The 17,653-nt window shown below is 36.1% G+C and overlaps 1 protein-coding gene across 3 annotated transcripts in view; it reads left to right on the top strand.

Annotated features, from left to right (window-relative positions):
* Positions 1–17,653, top strand: part of LOC111048570 — a 76,636-nt gene that overhangs the window by 42,884 nt on the left and 16,099 nt on the right. For all 3 annotated transcript variants that reach the window (XM_039439347.1, XM_039439345.1, XM_039439346.1), the window contains exons 8-16: positions 13–265; positions 1,805–2,091; positions 3,950–4,185; positions 5,440–5,611; positions 7,875–8,198; positions 9,919–10,279; positions 11,038–11,391; positions 14,795–15,122; positions 17,291–17,543. In XM_039439347.1, coding sequence (XP_039295281.1) covers positions 13–265; positions 1,805–2,091; positions 3,950–4,185; positions 5,440–5,611; positions 7,875–8,198; positions 9,919–10,279; positions 11,038–11,391; positions 14,795–15,122; positions 17,291–17,543 — 2,568 coding nt within the window. The remainder of the gene's footprint in view (positions 1–12; positions 266–1,804; positions 2,092–3,949; positions 4,186–5,439; positions 5,612–7,874; positions 8,199–9,918; positions 10,280–11,037; positions 11,392–14,794; positions 15,123–17,290; positions 17,544–17,653) is intronic.

Genomic DNA, 17,653 nt, shown 5'->3' on the forward strand with positions numbered 1-17,653 from the left:
GCCAATTTCTAGATACGGTTACAGAAAAAGACACTTTAGATTTAGTTAAGAAGGAGGAGCCCCGCCCCCGGAGTCCTGCCCCGCCCCCGCCAGCTGTGGACCAATCACAGGAGTTGGCTCCGCCTCCAGCCGCGCCTCGAATTGGTCAGTTGCCAGTAGCTCCGCCCCTCGGCCAGGGAAAGCGCCTATCGGAGGAGAGAGACGTGCCCCCACCTCCCAAGAAGACAAAGGTCATGAGTACCAAACCTGTGGATCGATTCGATGAGTGAGTCATTTTTAATTATTCATTTATTAATACAATTTTTACAAATCATTTAGCTGTGACTCATATTATTCATAGATACAGTATAACAATTATATTATAAAAATCAAATAGGTGTGACTCATATAGCTAATTGTCCATTGTTACAATATAACAATTGAATCGGTCTAAAGAGAAAGGGAACATGTCAAAAATCAGAATTTTTCAGGGGAGAGAAAAAACTGAATACAGATAAAAGTATTGATAATTTCAAGATTGTTTTTTGTCATTATTATTTAATCACTTTGAGTCATACTTACCTATACAATAATATCCACTTGAATACAGTACCTAACTTATAACTAATAGAATGACTATATTTAGGTCCACGTTATAATGGCAGTATTTAATTAACATTGGTGTTGCTATCCTTGTCTATCTGCAGAAAAAGCAGATCCCTCTCTAGCTCTGCAATGTTACCAAATTTGTTTTCAACGATGTAGAAATATAATTGAGACAGAGAATCGGCAGAGCTGTTCTCCTATTTTTATCTACTGCCATTATAACGTGGACCTCACTATAGTATTTTTAAATTCTATACTGGAATACTAATCACATAACTTTCTTATATTCATAATTACAATGTAATTTAATCTCTTTCAAAAATGTTCACCTAATCAAATATTTCTTGGATACAAGTAGATTATAAAAAGTAGAGTGATCAGTGTGTAGAATTATAGACATAATACTAAATATCGGGGACCGAGCTTTGCTCTGGAGTACAAACAAAAGCATAAAAAATTTATTACGAAAGAAGAAATTATAATAACATTCATACAGAAATGTTCTATCTAATCACAGTAAATTGAGATTAATTCCTAGAGGAATGCAAAAATTTCCCTCAAAAAGACCCAGTTGCACAAAAGCTGGTCAAATATTAACTTCACGTGATCAAATCAGAGAAGACCATTTCAAAAAGATGGATCTACTGGAATTAATCAGGATTGAAAATAACCCGGCTTTTTTGCAACCGGCACTAAGTACCTGATTGAATGATTACAAAAGTTCAACAGCTGAGTCATGATTTTGACACAGTCCCACACACATGAACTCGCTCACTCACTTCCATCACCAACAAACGACGAAATAATTATTATCAGCTGTTTTTCCAAGGATTATCCTTTTAATGTCCTTCAGCGAGTTTTCCCAGGGATGAGACCTAGTGCAATCGAATCTTTATATTATAAACCCACTATGTTCTGAATTTCGTGAGAATTGTTAGAGCCGTTTTCGAGATCCGGTGAAATACAAACATATAAACAGAAGTTGCTCGTTTAATAGTATAGGAACACATTGACTTTTATTCAATCATTATTAACAAAAATTGAAAAATACATTTATTGTTACATTGTTACTCTGATTGTCATTAGTCTCATTGCCGTGTTAAATGTGCTTTGAATGAATAGAACACATTCTTAGCTCATGCTAAAACATTCTTATTCATGTGTGTGCTGACTAAATATACAAAGGAATTGAAATTGATTAAAGTCTAATTTGCGACAGACTCTTTGGAGACAGCAACGAAGCCATCCCACAGACACCACCTCCCCCGTCCATAACCGAGGCCGAACTGAAGTCAACTCCCGAGCAGACATCAGCTGACAGCCAAGTGGCGCCACTAACGCCTCTAGCGGCCGACGACGGAACTAACAGAAACAGCGGACGTTGGAGCAAGTACAAGGCTCACAGGCAGACTTCGGTCACCACCGACCCTTATCCGAAGAGTAACAGCAAAATGGAGACCAATAAGGACACTGATAGGCTGGGGAGACCGTTGTTGTACAAGCATGGTGAGTGATTAACTGTTATTAGTATAACTGTTATTAAAATAGATCGCATTTCTAAACAAGTTGCCTAGTAATATAGATTTTAAGAGCATGACTTTCAAAAAAGATCTTCATAAGTTCCTTGTTGAAAGAAATTTTTATAGTGTAAATGAATTTTTATGTGACAATTATGTGTGATATCATATAGGGTACCTATATCTATATTTTTATTATGTTAAATATTGAAGAGATTTCTTCCTGTACATGACAATGTTCAATTGCATAGTTGTGATTCATAATGACTGTACTGTATTGAACAAATAAAAAATATTGTTATTATTATAGATAGACTGGGGGTACCATTGTTGTATAAGCATGGTGAGTGATTAACTGTTATTAGGATAACTGTTATTAAAATAGATAGACTGGGGGGACTGTTGGTGTACAAGCATGGTGAGTGATTAACTGTTATTAAGATAACTGCTATTAAAATAGATAGGCTGGGGAGACCATTGTTGTATAAGCATGGTGAGTGATACAGAATTCGAACCCAGCATGGGAGATGCAATGTATCATTTTTTTCAAATGGGGACTTGGAGATTCCCCAGTATGTGACTGTGGGGCGATGGAGCAGACAGTGCACCACATTATATTTGAATGTGAGAGACGTGCCTACCTGGGCGAGGCTAACGACTTCACTGTAGCCAGTCCCCAGGCAATACAGTATATTTCATCCCTCGACGTGCACTTATAAAATTGTGAAATTTTAAAAATTTGACAAAAAATGCCATACGCTAAATAAATAATAAATAATGGTGAGTGATTAACTGTTATTAAGATAACTGTTATTAAAATAGATACACTCGGGAGACCGTTTTTGTACAAGCATGGTGAGTGATAAAAAAACTGTTGCAAGGAATCAATTTTTTTCAATAATATCAATTCAATCGGGGTGAAATCGCATCCACACTCTGGTCCAATGCGTACAAATGACTACGAGCGCGAGAGTGTGGATGCCTACACTGGTCTTGGCTTGCCATTGCTCCGATTTTTGTCGAGCGAAGTCGAGTGGCCAGCCGAGCATCCACAAATGGCAAGATCAACGTAGCCAAGCTTGTCATGCCACTGTGCCAACGTGGAGGTCCACGTTATAATGGCAGTGTTTGATTAGCAATGGCATTGCTATCCTTGTCTATCATTCAACAAAGCGTTATAGCTATATAGATTACATGTAGATTATAATCTGCTCATCGTATATTCAGTGATCAAACAATCTTCCAGTTATAAACAATAACTATATCTCTATTATCAATATTGTAGAATATTATGTATTATATTCTGAATAAAATAAGAATAGTGAGGTCCACGTTATAATGGCAGTGGAGAAAGATAGGAGAACAACGTTGCCGATCCTCTGTCTTGTCAATGCTTGCTACAGACGGTAGCTGATACAGGTCTATTGATGTAATATATTAACTGTTCATTCTCGTTTAAATTAATTAATTATATTAAGCAAGAAATTATATCTCTCAATAATTTAATAATGAATTCTTATAATTAAGATAAAATATTTTGTTAACTATTAATTCTGCATTGTTAAAAGACGATCTGGCAACAGAGCAAAGCGAGAAAGAGATAGCGCTATCTGCTTTGTTGAATGATAGACAAGGATAGCAATGCCATCGCTAATCAAACACTGCTATTATAACGTGGACCTCACTATAGTTAATATATTCCTACACAGTCGAGAAACAATTTGGCAACGATGCGGAGCTAGAAAAAGTTAGATGTCATCTGTATAGTTTCAATGTATTTTTGGTTCATGTTATCATAATTTCTAATTTTGTATGCTGTGTTTGCATTAAAATCTTGCGTGCTGTAGGTGGATTGGCGGCCAAAGACAGACGTAACTCGCTACGCGCGGGCATTGGAGGAGCTGTTCTGGAGCATTTGGCCGAACAAGACGACTGTGGAGCAGGAGAGGGGGATGATAGTGAGGGAAGTCGCTCCCCCCCTGCTGAGGATGGGGCAGGCTGCTCATATATCTTGCAACAGGCTGAAGAGCAGTTCAAAAATGGAACACTGTCCTCCACTCAGTATAATCAGATTTTGAAGGAGGTGAGATCCGAAATACAGTATTAATATTATTAATAGTATAGAATATATATTTTTTTATTTAGATATTTTCGCCACACTGCACAGAAAGCAGCTGTTTTCCAGTCCCTACGTAGATCTGAAAGATATTGTTTGCAGACGACTCTCGTCTGACGTCAGAACAGGTTTCTTTCCGGCCTAGGCCGGAAAGAGTACCCTTTCCAGCCGCTAACATGGAACTAAGAAAGGTGATCAAAAAACAGCTGATCAAAAAACTTTTCATTATTCAATAATTAAAACATTTATATCATCTTATTGTCATTTGAAAGAATAAAAAAGTATAAACTCAACCTCCCACATAATTGAACATCATCTTTTAGGTTATTTAGACAAATCAGAATAAAAAATAAAAATACTTGGACAATTTCCTGATATTCAGATTACCTCAGATTTGCTAGAGCTATCACCTTCCACTTCTGCTTTCGGAAGTGCTTAGTAAACAACTATTCTCATATATAATTAAATATATATATATATTGTTTATTTTTGTGTGTGGCGAAAAATAGCGTTCGCACCACGGGCAAAAATGTTTTTCCGGCTCTCAATCTTGAAAACCGATTTCGAGCCGGAAAAATCTCATTTTCTGCTCTAGGTGCGAAATATACTATTTTATTTGCATTGTTTTTTTTTGTTAAATCTACTAGCAGTATATTTACAGTATCAAAGTAGAAAAAATTAAAAATTTGTTTGAACTGTTTGTTTGTATATTTAGTAAGCAATTTAAACTTTTCGATTGGAACGTTATGTCATAGAAAAACAATAGCGTAAGTAGATATCCCATGGTATAGAGAATTAGAGAATTTATGTCGCAACTTTTACTGTTATGTCAAGCCGATTACTGTCGATTATTGTTAATTTTTACTGTTTTGTTGGGGTGATAGTGTATGAACGGTACAATTTAAGTGTCATATAGTCACTTATTTTTGGTTGACAATTAGGGCCACCCACGCCCTTAATCCTTTGGGTTGACATTTATTGCATTGACAATTAGGGCCTGACCATATTGAGCGTTTTTCCAGGCGTTTTCAGACGGCTATTTTAGAGTCGGCAGGGCAGGAAGTTCTCCGATTGGGGAGCGTCTGATTAGGTTGGCGTCTGAATAAACGCTTAATGTGGTTTGGCCCTAACAGGGTGAGGTCTACTGTTCACAGAACTACTACAGATTATTTTAGAATATTATGTAGTTTTTTTAACGTTTGTCTCTACTCTCTCACTCAGATGATCTCAATAAACGAGCTGAAGAAGTTGGATGAAGCGAGACGGAAGGAGGAGAGAGAAACTCGCCGCTCGCGACGCAAGTACCGCCATCACCAGAAAATCAGCCAATCAGAGGAGAGCACCGCTCAACCCGATCAGCCAATCACAGAGCAGAACAAGCTGCCAGTAGCTGGTGAGTACATCTTGCTAATTATCCAAGATTTTTTTTTTTTAATTCAGTTTCTCACTATCAACACTGAAAGTCTATATTCTTCCTAGCCCATAACTTATCTATTATTTAGATCAGGACTAAATATTCCTGCTATTCCTTCTACCCATTCTCAGCATAATTTATGGTGAAATTCATTTCACACTGTGTGCACTCCGCATAAATAATAACATTAGTGTTTCCCATTCAACTTACTTAGTTTGAAGTCACCTATATATCACCTATAATATCACCTCATCTATTTTCATTCAGTTCATTGTAATCTTAACGTATTCCATACATACAAAATTAACATCTTGTTTGTAATATACTGTATTTATTTTTCTATCCTTCTGTTATCCTCTACTAATCAATAAATTGATTTAATTTTTTATTCTTCTCTATTCACTGTTAAATTTATTTCATTTTCCTTCCTTCTGTTATCCTTTTACTTTCCTCTACTAATCACATAACTTAATTTGCACTGCAGGTGAAAATGGGGATTTTGAAAATTCAGTTGAAGATGAAGTGAGAAGTTTGTTTAGCTTTGACTCTGATAGTGAAACAATATCTGATTATAAAGAAGACTGGCAAGATTTGGAAGATCTGATTGGTAAACTATTTCTTTGTAAAATAATCCTTGTAAACATTTTCACAAATTTATCCTCAAAATGTGGAATTTTTTTTCGAAGTGTATTAAAAATATTTGTTCATTCGATAATATATGATGATGTTTGTATGTTTGAGACTGATTTATAATAATAATAATAATAATAATAATAATAATAACTTTTATTCACTTCATTGTACAATTTTACAAAGCATAAAACATGAAAAATATCAAGTGCACTCCTCATTAGGCTAGGCCTGCGTCGAGGAGTGGTTCGTCTTATGAATTACAGAAAATATATAAGAAAAATGATTTAGCTGCTTCAAGTACTATATAGAGCTACTTACATAAATAGTATTATCTTATGCCATTAAGCAATCTAAACAAAAATACACATCTTCCACAAAAAGAAACAAATTGATTACAATGCTTAGTTTATATAGCCTAGTTTACAGAATAAAGTTAAACATATTTCAATGAAACAAAACGAAACGAAACAATTTATGAAGCCGATAAATACAGTCTTAACCTTCTACAGAAAATCGATAAGGAGGACTCTCTAGAAATATCGAAAGGTAAAACATTAAATAAACGAGGACCCTGAAAGGCTGCATGACCAGCCGCAGATGCAGTTACACATCTGGGCTCATACAGTTTCTCTCTGGCTTGACCACGAGTTGTATATATGAGTTGATCCTCTATAATTCTTTAGTTCAATCAACTTAGGTTCAACATTTATTTATCACATTCCACAATCACAATATCAAATTAATGATTGGGAGAGAATCAACAGGATAAACCCAATACTGTTTCTCTCCCTAATTTCGATTAAAATAATCCAAATGAGGTTATGAAAACACTTTTGTTGTCTTCAAAATTTAAACCTTAGCTCATTAAATCACTGATGTTTATGTCTGAGACTGATTTAAAAATATTCAGTTGAATTAATTTTTTGATTGATAAATTCTGCTTTGTCTCTTTTGCAACTGATTGACAATATTTGACAGTTTTTCAATTCTTCTTCTTTCATCTTATCTATAAACTCTACTAGTGAGGTCCACGTTATAATGGCTGTGTTTAATTAGCAATGGTATTGATATCCTTGTCTATCATTCAACAAAGCGGATAGCGCTATCTCTTTATCGCTTTGCTCTGTTGCCAGATCGTCTTTTAACAATGTAGAATTAATAATAAATTAACGAAATACTTCATCTTAATTATGAAATTATTGAAAAATATAATTTCTTGCTTAATAAAATATAATTGATTATTTTAAACTAGAATGAACAGTTAATATTACATTAATCAACCTGTGTCAGCTATCGTCGATAGAAGACATTGACAGACAGAGGATCGTCAACGTTATTCTTCTATCTTTCTCCTCTGCTAATATAACGTGGACCTCAATATTATGCAGATGACTCTGCTATCAGCTATCTTCTATAGAAGGCATTGACAAGACAGAGGATCGGCAACGTTGTTCTTCTATCTTTCTCCATTGCTATTATAACGTGGTTCTCACTATATAGATGGTTAAAGACACGAGAAAATGTTTTGTTGTCATTATGCGTCTGCAATTTCATGCTTTGTCTTGTTATTTAACCAACCATCTGTTGAATTTTTGTTTTAATTTTGCAGAATCTCTAAACGGTGACAATAAGACAGAGCACGACATGGATATCAGTGCCGACGAAGACAGTGAATCCCTAAAAGGACGAGAGGAAGAGAGAAGAGGTGATAAAGTGGAGGTAAAGGAAGAGACGAAACCCGATTACGAGCCGCTGCAACCTCCTCCCATGCCTCCCGCCTTTGTCTCGCGAAGATCCAGCGAAGAGGAGGAGGGAGAGAGTACGAAGGTGGAGCAAGAGGAGGAAGTGAGAGAGAAGGAGGAGGAAGATGTGGAAACGAAGAAGGAATTGATGCCAACCAAACAGGATGTGGATAACCGGTTAGGGTTTGCAGGTAAATATTATTTAATTCACATTCTTTATTATAAAAGTTATTTTTTCTTTATTCAGTTCTTTCTCCAAAAAAGCATATCATTAGTGAGATTGGACGACACGACTGAGTTTTTAAAACTTGAAACTTTATTAACACTAAAACTACTAAAAATACCGAATTAAAGAATTTCAGGAGCCGAGTGCTCTCGTCAAGTGATTGAGTAGAACCATAGAGAAACAATAGCATAAGTAGATATCCCATGGTATAGGGCGTTTATGTCGTAACTTTTACTGTTATCTCAAGCTGATAGTCCACGTAGTTCTTTCCCGTGAAGCTTTATGACGCTGGTAGTCTCTCATATTGTGCAGTTCATACACTCTTACTCTGTCAAAACAGTAATCATCGAAAGTAATCGGCTTGAGATAACAGTAAAAGTTGCGACATGAACGCCCTATACCATGGAATATCTACTTATGCTATTGTTTCTCTATGGTAGAACTGACTAAAACTAATTAATTGAGACATAAGGAAGACAATGCACAGTCAGCTATATAACAATATAAGCTATAACAATAAGGTTGTGTACTACAATTATAGATATTCAACTATTGAAATGATTAGGAGAGAAAAAGTAAGGCTACCATAAGCTATTTCTTTCTCAAATTTAGATAAGCCATTACTATTAATCAATTGATTATAATCGTAATAATTGAAACAAATTTATTAAATTTTTGATACAAAGGTTACCTTAAGATAAAACCCCAATCATAGATATTTTTATATTGTAAATTATTACAGTTATTTATACTTTCAACATGAACTATAAATTTAGTTTGGGGTAACACATCTAAACAGAACCTGGACAGAGTTTTTAAAATACAGAAAAGGGCTATTAGGTGTATGGAAGGTATAAATGATAGACTGGAGTCATGCAGGTCTTTATTCAAAAGACTTGGACTGCTAACAGTACCTTCTTTGTATCTTTATGAAACAATCTTGTATGTGAAAATGAACAGTATAATCGATCCAAAATTTTAATATTCATGATCACAATACACGACATAGAGCCGATTATTATCTAGAAAGCCATAATAGCAGACTTTTTGAGAAAAAGCCTAGTAATTGGTATATTATTTTATAATAAACTACCAAATACATTGAAAAATCAGGAAAGTATAAAAATATTCAAGAATCAACTAAAAAAGTTTTTTGTCGATGGAACATTTTATAGTATCTAAGAGTTCCTTTCCATCTGAATATCTGGGTTTGTTTCAAAGTCTTGACATTCTGTGTGTTTGAATACACAGTATTTTCTATGTTATAAATAAACTGGACAGCCTTTTTACTGCGAGCTATATTCAAACCATATGTATTACATATGCATATTATATGGTATATTGACTTGTCTTATACTCCATCCTGGGGTCCCCAAGACGTAAAAAAAATCTAAATTCATTTATTTGTGCTTTATTAACAGACCCTTGCGGAGCATGGGTAACACCTGCTTCTGGTGAAAAAATATTGTATTATTGATATGATTCTTGAAATGTTTGGATGAAATGGTTTCCCCACACCCTTGTTGTCTTTGTGGGGAATATTCATTATGCATATATTGTCTCTGCTGCTGTATTTTTTTTCTTGTGTGAATAAAGATTATTTGAATTTGAATCTTGTATTAATGTTGGTATTGGGTTGGCAGCACTGTATTCTTGAAAAGATCTAATATGTTTTATTGTTGTAGGAATGGGCTTGGCAGCCCTGTCTCCTCCGCAAGATGGCGCCGGCAATTTCCCGCCAGTTATCAACTCTTCGAAGGACATTGACCTACGAATCGGTCTGCCTCAGAGGCCCCTAGTTGGGGCACGCCCCCTGCCTGAAGTTGGCCCCGAATCGGCGGTGCCAGCTGCTGTGGCTAGGGGCAAGAAAGGCCCCCCTCTGCCACCGTGGGGTCCCGGCGCGCCCCCTGGGGCACCCTGGATGATGCAGGCGCCCCTTCCGTGTTGGGGGGGCCCCATGCCACCCGCTATTCCCCCCGGTTTGGCCCCCATACGACCGCCGCCCATGCCGCCACAAGTTATGTTCGAACCGGACACAAACACCAGGTAGGTTGTCTTGAATTTTACAGTTTTATTTCATCTATTTTTTATATCGTGTACCATTACTGTATTAATTCTCAAATAATCATATTAATTCACTTTTTTTCATATATTTTTAATTATACACTCATACAGAGTGGCACAGATGGATTTAAAATAATGTTTTAAACATAAAATACTTGATTTAACAGATGGTTTTAAAATACTTGTCTTAGGCTCAACTCACACTTACGCGACACAGGTCGAGAAGAGACTCGACTTTAGTCGAGACCATGTATTTCCAAATGGTGACAGTCGCGGAGACTAGAATCGACTGGTCTGAGTGTTACCATTTGGAAACACATGCTCTCCACTAGAGTCGAGTCTCTTCTCGACCTGAGTCGCCTAAGTGTGAGTTGAGCTTTACTGTCAGTTTTAAAGGTATTGGATTGAAATAAAGTGCAACACGTGTAGTTACAATAGAAGATTTTTCTTCACAAATTAGAGGATTGGCTTTTCAGAAACCCTTTTTAGTTTTGAAAAGTTTTTCGAGCACAACGACATTGACTTTCAAAAATTGCTTAAATATAATTGATTGAAATATGCAATTGTTATAAATATACCGAAACTGTTTGCTGTGATAATATTTCTCATAAATGTATGATGACTTTGTCAATAACATGTACTTGTTCACTGCAATGAAAACATTTTTAATTTTGAAACAATTTTTGTTCATTCATGATGTCTTCAAGACTAAATTGATCCAATTTTGTGTGTTTTTTTAGGTTAATTCGGCCACTACCACGCCCCATCCCGCCCCCGCAACAGCTGTTAGCCGGCAGTGGCCCCCCTCCAGCTGGCCTCCCTCCAGCTGGCCCCGTGGACCTGCCGTCAGCTGATCTGAGTGTGCTGGAGGCGATAGCCGACGACACCATGAAGTCGATCGAGATAGACGGCATGCCGCGCGACATTCGCTACTACGGCACAACAGCCGTTGTCTTCCTGGCCTGGGATGACCCCCGCGAGATCCTCTTCCAGGCGACCGGGCCCCGCAAGTTGATCATCGACGACCGACAAACGGTCACCTTGGATTTCAATGCGCCATTCAAGGATGTGGTCATTGGTGGAGAGGTTTATCCGTGAGTAGACTTTCGAAATCAAATAATTTCCGACTGAATTTAGTGAGTTCTGTCACCATGACTATATTCCGAGAGATATTACTTTTAACATGAAGAGAGGAAACCGATTTGTTGTTGCACAGTTTGTAGTATGGACAGAGTGAGTGTAGAGTGGAATAGTGGAGGGGAGTAAGTATGCTGGATGCTGACACTAAAGTAGGCAGAATGCTGTTAGGTAGTGCCAGTGATTGGTGAAGGAAAGTGTATCCACCCTCTCTGTCTTCGAGTGTTAAGAGTAATATCTCTCGGACTATATAGCCTCAAATTGTTGTGGGTATGTTCAACGATAACTCTCGATTGCTTTCATCTTTCAACTTGAAATTTTCTTCACATATTAATAATTACTTTTACTATATTACACGTTAATAAAGCTATTACTCCCAACTCAGCCCTGTAAACGCCGTCGAGCTGAAACTTTTATTTTTTCCTATCTTTAGTTTTAATATTCATTATAATAAACTTTCTTATTATTCTTTCAAATTTATTTATTATTCATAGTTTGTAATTTATTTTTCCTACAGTTACGTTGAATAGTGGCAATTGCTGCACTGATTACAGAACGCAAAGAATCACTTTTCCGCTCTAGTGCGGGAAAAATTTTTTCGCCACACTTGGATGTAATGAGCTGGTTTACGTGCGTCATATGGAGGCCGAAAGTGATTGTTTTCCGACCAGGCCGGTAAAACTTTACGGCCCTAGGGCTGTAAAATGACCTTGAATAACAGCTGATCGTGTCCGATCCCGATCTCACAAAAGTCATAGAGAGATAATCTCATAACGACTGTAATAATCTATATAATTATCTATCGTGAATCGCGGTATTATGTCTATAATATATTTTATAAATTACTGTTTAATAATTTAATATTTATTGTGTTTTTGATATCAAACAATGAATACAATGGCTGCATTGTCCATTGTCAGAAAGGTACGTATCGCAAGTATTTAAAAGTGAAGAATCGAATTTGAAATCAAAGTACAATAATTGTATCAATATTTAAAAGTGAGGTAGAGTAATAATTGTTTCTTTTTTATTATCGAATTCCACTTCTTAATGCAATACAATCAACTATAATAACAAGAAAATACAGCAGAGATCTGAAGTTTAAGGTAAGCCTACTGGTGAAACTCAGCCTTGACTAAAAAATTCCTAGTAATTTTTCCGTAATTCATTATTAAAACTTTTAGATAATTTTTCTTTAATATTGAACCATATAGAGAAAACATTAGGCCCACTCAAGATTGAATCTTCGAATGTTTTCTCTATGATTTCAGAGCAATATTTTGTTGTGAAAATGCCGGCAAACCGGCTTCAAATTAATATGCTGCTATACACTATATTATAGTAGCTATCTATAGTCAAAGGTTGTACGCTTTTTAGGAGTAAAGTAAACTTTTTTAGAAGTCTAGTTTACAGTATTACGTGTATGCTAAGAGTTATCAGTCAGGCCTCTTCCTTCAACAATACCCAATAGCCGAGAGCGTTAAGGCGTAACACAACTGAACTCAGCTCAGTGAGTTACAAACACGATCTAGGTTCGAATCTCGGTCAATGACATTTTTTTTTGTCGATGAATTTCGACTTTTATTAGCTATTTTTTATATTAGTTACCATAATTTAAATTTCAATCAATTTTTTAGATATATTTTGAGACAAAACTGTGAAATATGCAATTATATTAATTTTTTCATCACATTATTTCAAAATAGTAATGAAAATTCTATTCATCCATCTATCCATGAGATATTGCACCGGGCGCAAAGCGCGAGCTATAAAAATTCAAACAATTATTCGAAATATTAATAGTATATGGTCACTTAGTATAGTATAGTATATGGTATTGTTGATGGTATTAAAATATGGTCACTATTGTAAATTATTAATTAGTAACATTGAAATTAATTGACAGTAAAAGTTGTCATAACCAAGATTCAAACTATCAAAATAGGCTGTTTGAATTTTATTAATTTTTCAATTTCTTATAAATATTGGGAAGTTTTTTTTTTTGGGTGTGGCGAAAAATAGCGTTCGCAACACGGGCAAAAATGTTTTTTCGGCTCTCGAACGCTTCAAGTTCTCGACTTCGTCTCGAACTTGAAAACCGCGATCTCGAGCCGGAAAACGTACATTTTCGACCCTAGGTGCGAAATATACTATTTCCGCACTCCAGATTTGCAACATGACAACGCAAAATACTTAGTAGGTTATATGGAGCAACAGTGCAGCAAAATCAAAATGAAGTTGGTAACAGTGACTGCTGTGGCTGCTATAGTGAGCAGAGGTGCAACCAAGCACAACGCGCTAATTATTACTATTAGATATTATAACCAAGGACAACATTTTTATTCAATTTGACAATAAATTAAGGTTTTTATCAATAATAAAATTACACAGAAAAACATTTGATGCATTTCAGGCAATTTTACCCATAGTTACCCACTTTTCATATTCAATGGTAACTGTAGGAAAAACTTAATGTGAAATACGTGCGCAAAGTTCCTCTGCTGCACTCAAGAAACCATTCCGCCCTCGCCTACGGCTCGGGCGTAAACGTTTCTTTCGGTGCAGCAAACTGTCACTTTGCGCACTAGTTGCACAAATAACTATTATTATTGCCAGTGTTTGCCTTCTGTCTGATAATAATAATAATAATTTTATTAATGGAGACAACAGGATGAGAACCCATTTTGCCTCCTTCAAACATAATTTGCGACTCCTCCCTGCACACGGACAAATCATCCAGGCAGGGAGAATTTATTCATGTAATTCATAACACTTTTATATTTTGTAAATATGTCATATTTTATTATTAAACCAATTTGAATTTGATATTGTTTGATCGATTATGTTTTTGTTACATTTAACAATTATTAAATCCGCGACTAGATTTCCAACTCGCAAAGTAATATCATAGAGAAACAATAGCGTAAGTAGGTATCCCATGGTATAGGGCGTTTATGTCGCAACTTTCACTGCTATCCCAAGCCGATAGTCCACGTAGTTCTTTCCCGTGAAGCTGTGTGACGCTTGTAGTCTCTCATACTGTGCCGTTCATACACTCTCACCCCAAAAAACAGTAAAAATCGACAGTAATCGGCTTGAGATAACAGTAAAAGTTGAAACCTAAACGCCCTATACCATGGGATATCTACTTACGCTATTGTTTCTCTATGGTAATATTTCAAATTACATTTAAGAAAAAATCTATGGGTTTTGATGTCATTTATGACAATCCATTCACTTATGTGCTCAGTTCATTCACTCTTACACTTTGTAATTTGTTTGCAGTATACGTTTGTTATCATTCTTTTTTTTTAATCATGTATTCATTCTCTCATTCATTTTCTTTGTAATTTGTTTCAGTGTACGCCTAGGAGGCCCCACGCGTGAGCTGTACGTCGGCTCCCAGTTTTACCAGGTGCTATTCGGCGGCCCCCCAGTGAGCGTCGCCCTAGGCGCCAATGATCGCCTGCACAAGTTGCAGCTGGAAGGACCTCCGCCCCAGGTTCGAATCGGGGTGCGTAGACGTGACCTCTGCCTCGGCCGGATCACACTGTTTGTGGACGCCCGTCATCAGTACACCATCTACTTGGACCCCAAGCCGCAGCGCTTCGATATGGACGGGGTGCCGCATATTATTCGGTTTGTCGAGGCGTTGGAGACTACTGTTATTAACGGGGTGCCTTTCAAGGTTAGTTTATCATTTTTTTTCTCAAATTTATACAATATTTCACATCATGAAATCATAAACATGTTGAAAATAAAGCTCTTTAGTGAGGTATCAAACAGTATCTCCCACAGGTATCAAACCAGAAATAGAGGAGACTTTGCTTCCATGTACCATAGGACAGCTCTTTTTGAAAAGAAGCCAACATATATGGGTCTTAATTTTTTTAGAAAGCTTCATGATGATATGAAAAACGTTGAAGATCTCAATTTATTCGGAAAGAAGTTAAAAGGGTTATTGATGGAAGGTGTATTTTATACCACACAGGAATATATGTTTAGGGAGGGGCCCTTTGTGTGTTGATATGTTTGTATGTATGTGTATGTATGTATATGAGTATGTGTCATGTGTTTTTTTTCTTATTGAAAGTAATGTTTTCAAGCATTTTTTTTTTTGACAATTCTCATACTCTGTTAAGAGTCTCTGGGAAGATATTAAAAACAAACAAACAAAGGTCCACGTTATAATGGCAGTGTTTAATTAGCAATGATATTCTTATCCTTGTCTATCATTCAACAAAGCGGACAGCGCTATCTCTTTCTCGCTTTGCTATGTTGTCAGATCGTCTTTTAACAATTCAGAATTAATAATTCCATTAACAAAATATCCCATCTTAATTATGAAATTATTGAACAATATAATGTCTCGCTTATAAAAATGTAATTGATTATTTTAAACGAGATAGAACAGTTGATATACATCAATAAACCTGTATTAGCTACCGTCTATAGAAGGCATTGACATGACAGAGGATCGGCAACGTTGTTCTCCTATCTCTCCACTGTTATTATAACGTGGGCCTCACTTTAGTGATGTATGAAATGTCACCTCCCAAATGGAATTGTAAATTCAAAATTCAAATTCAGATTTCAAATTTATTCCACAAAAACGTTCACAGTTCAAAATCAAAATACAAGTTCTCAAAAGCAAAATAACATAGTTATTAATATACATATTACACTGTATTATTTATTTTACATAGTTGATTAAATTGAAAGAACAATGGAATAATGTCTTATTTAATGGATGAATAGTAATATTTTTGAAAACCTTGTCAAAACTATACGGGCAGATTAGTTGATTAGTTAATTAGTTAAATAGCTAATCAGTCAATAAAGGAAAAAGACGAAATTTCATACCAGTATGGAAAATCGTCTCAATTTAAATTATGTTATCTATATTATCTATACTATAATAAAGGAATGAACTAGCTTATACATGTACGGGATAGGAAAATTACGTTTGACGCATCATCACATCTGAACTACTGGACTGATTAACTTGAAATGTTGCAAATAGATTCTGAATTAACCGGGGATGATTATAGGCCTATTTTCAAAATAGAAAGAAAAATAAAAATCTCAGTACCCTTTATGAATTATTTAATTTCTATTTCTATAAAAAGTAGCCCTATACAGAAAAGATATAAATAAAATGGCCTATTTACAATTCCCCGGTCAATTGACTGTGGCGAAGAACTGAAACTGAACTGAATTCTTAACGATTTCATTACGTCAAATTTTCAGTTTGTCAAGTTTTTAATAGACCCTTGCGGAGCACGGGTTTCTCGCTAGTAATAAATAAATAGAAATAGAAAACACAGAGGTTATATAGTGAGATTCACGTTATGAAGTCAGTGGAAAAGATATGAACCCAATGTTGCCACTTCTCTGTTTCCACCGCCTTCTATAGCGGATTGCTGTGATTGGTGAAGTATTAACATAGATAAACGATAGCATAAGTAGATATCCCATGGTATAGGGCGTTTATGTCGCAACTTTTACTGTTATCTCAAGCAGATAGTTCATGTAATTCTTTTCTATGCAGCTGTGTGACGCTGGTAGTCTCTCAAATTGTGCCGTTCATACACTATCACTCCAACAAAAGAGTAAAGATTGACAATAATCGACAGTAATCGGCTTGAGATAACAGTAAAAGTTGCGACATAAATTCCCTATACCATGGGATATCTACTTACGCTATTGTTTCTCTATGGTATTAATTAGCAACTCTCTCCAATTAGCCGTGGATACTAGACAACTTGTGGAACAATCTTATTCACAACATATGTGTGGACTATTCTTAATATTTCTCTTGTAAAAATAAAATCTTTGTTTGAATTTTTGTTGCAGTTTGAATTTGGCGGGCTGCCGCGACCAATCCAGTCGCGCGGCAAGAAGCACTACATTAGGCTGACCAGTCTGCCGCAGGGTGTAGTGCCCGGCTATGTCAGCATATTCGGCATGGAGGGAGGCCGAAGGGGGGCCACTGTGCCCCCGGGAGGCAGGCCCCTGCCGCAGCGAGCGGGCGGAGTGCCCCCGCATCTGTTGGGGCCTGAGCATGCCAACAGTCAGGGCAGCGAGACTAACATTTCGCCTACGAATGGTGAGTGAGAATTTTGAAAATAATATTTCAATTTAATTAAATTTTATTCAAAATACATACATATTCGTTTAACTTGTTTCATTTAGAATACATTGAAATAATATTTATCC

This window comes from Nilaparvata lugens, chromosome 12 (genome assembly GCF_014356525.2).
Source record: "Nilaparvata lugens isolate BPH chromosome 12, ASM1435652v1, whole genome shotgun sequence".
NCBI classification, from domain to species: Eukaryota; Metazoa; Arthropoda; class Insecta; order Hemiptera; family Delphacidae; genus Nilaparvata; species Nilaparvata lugens.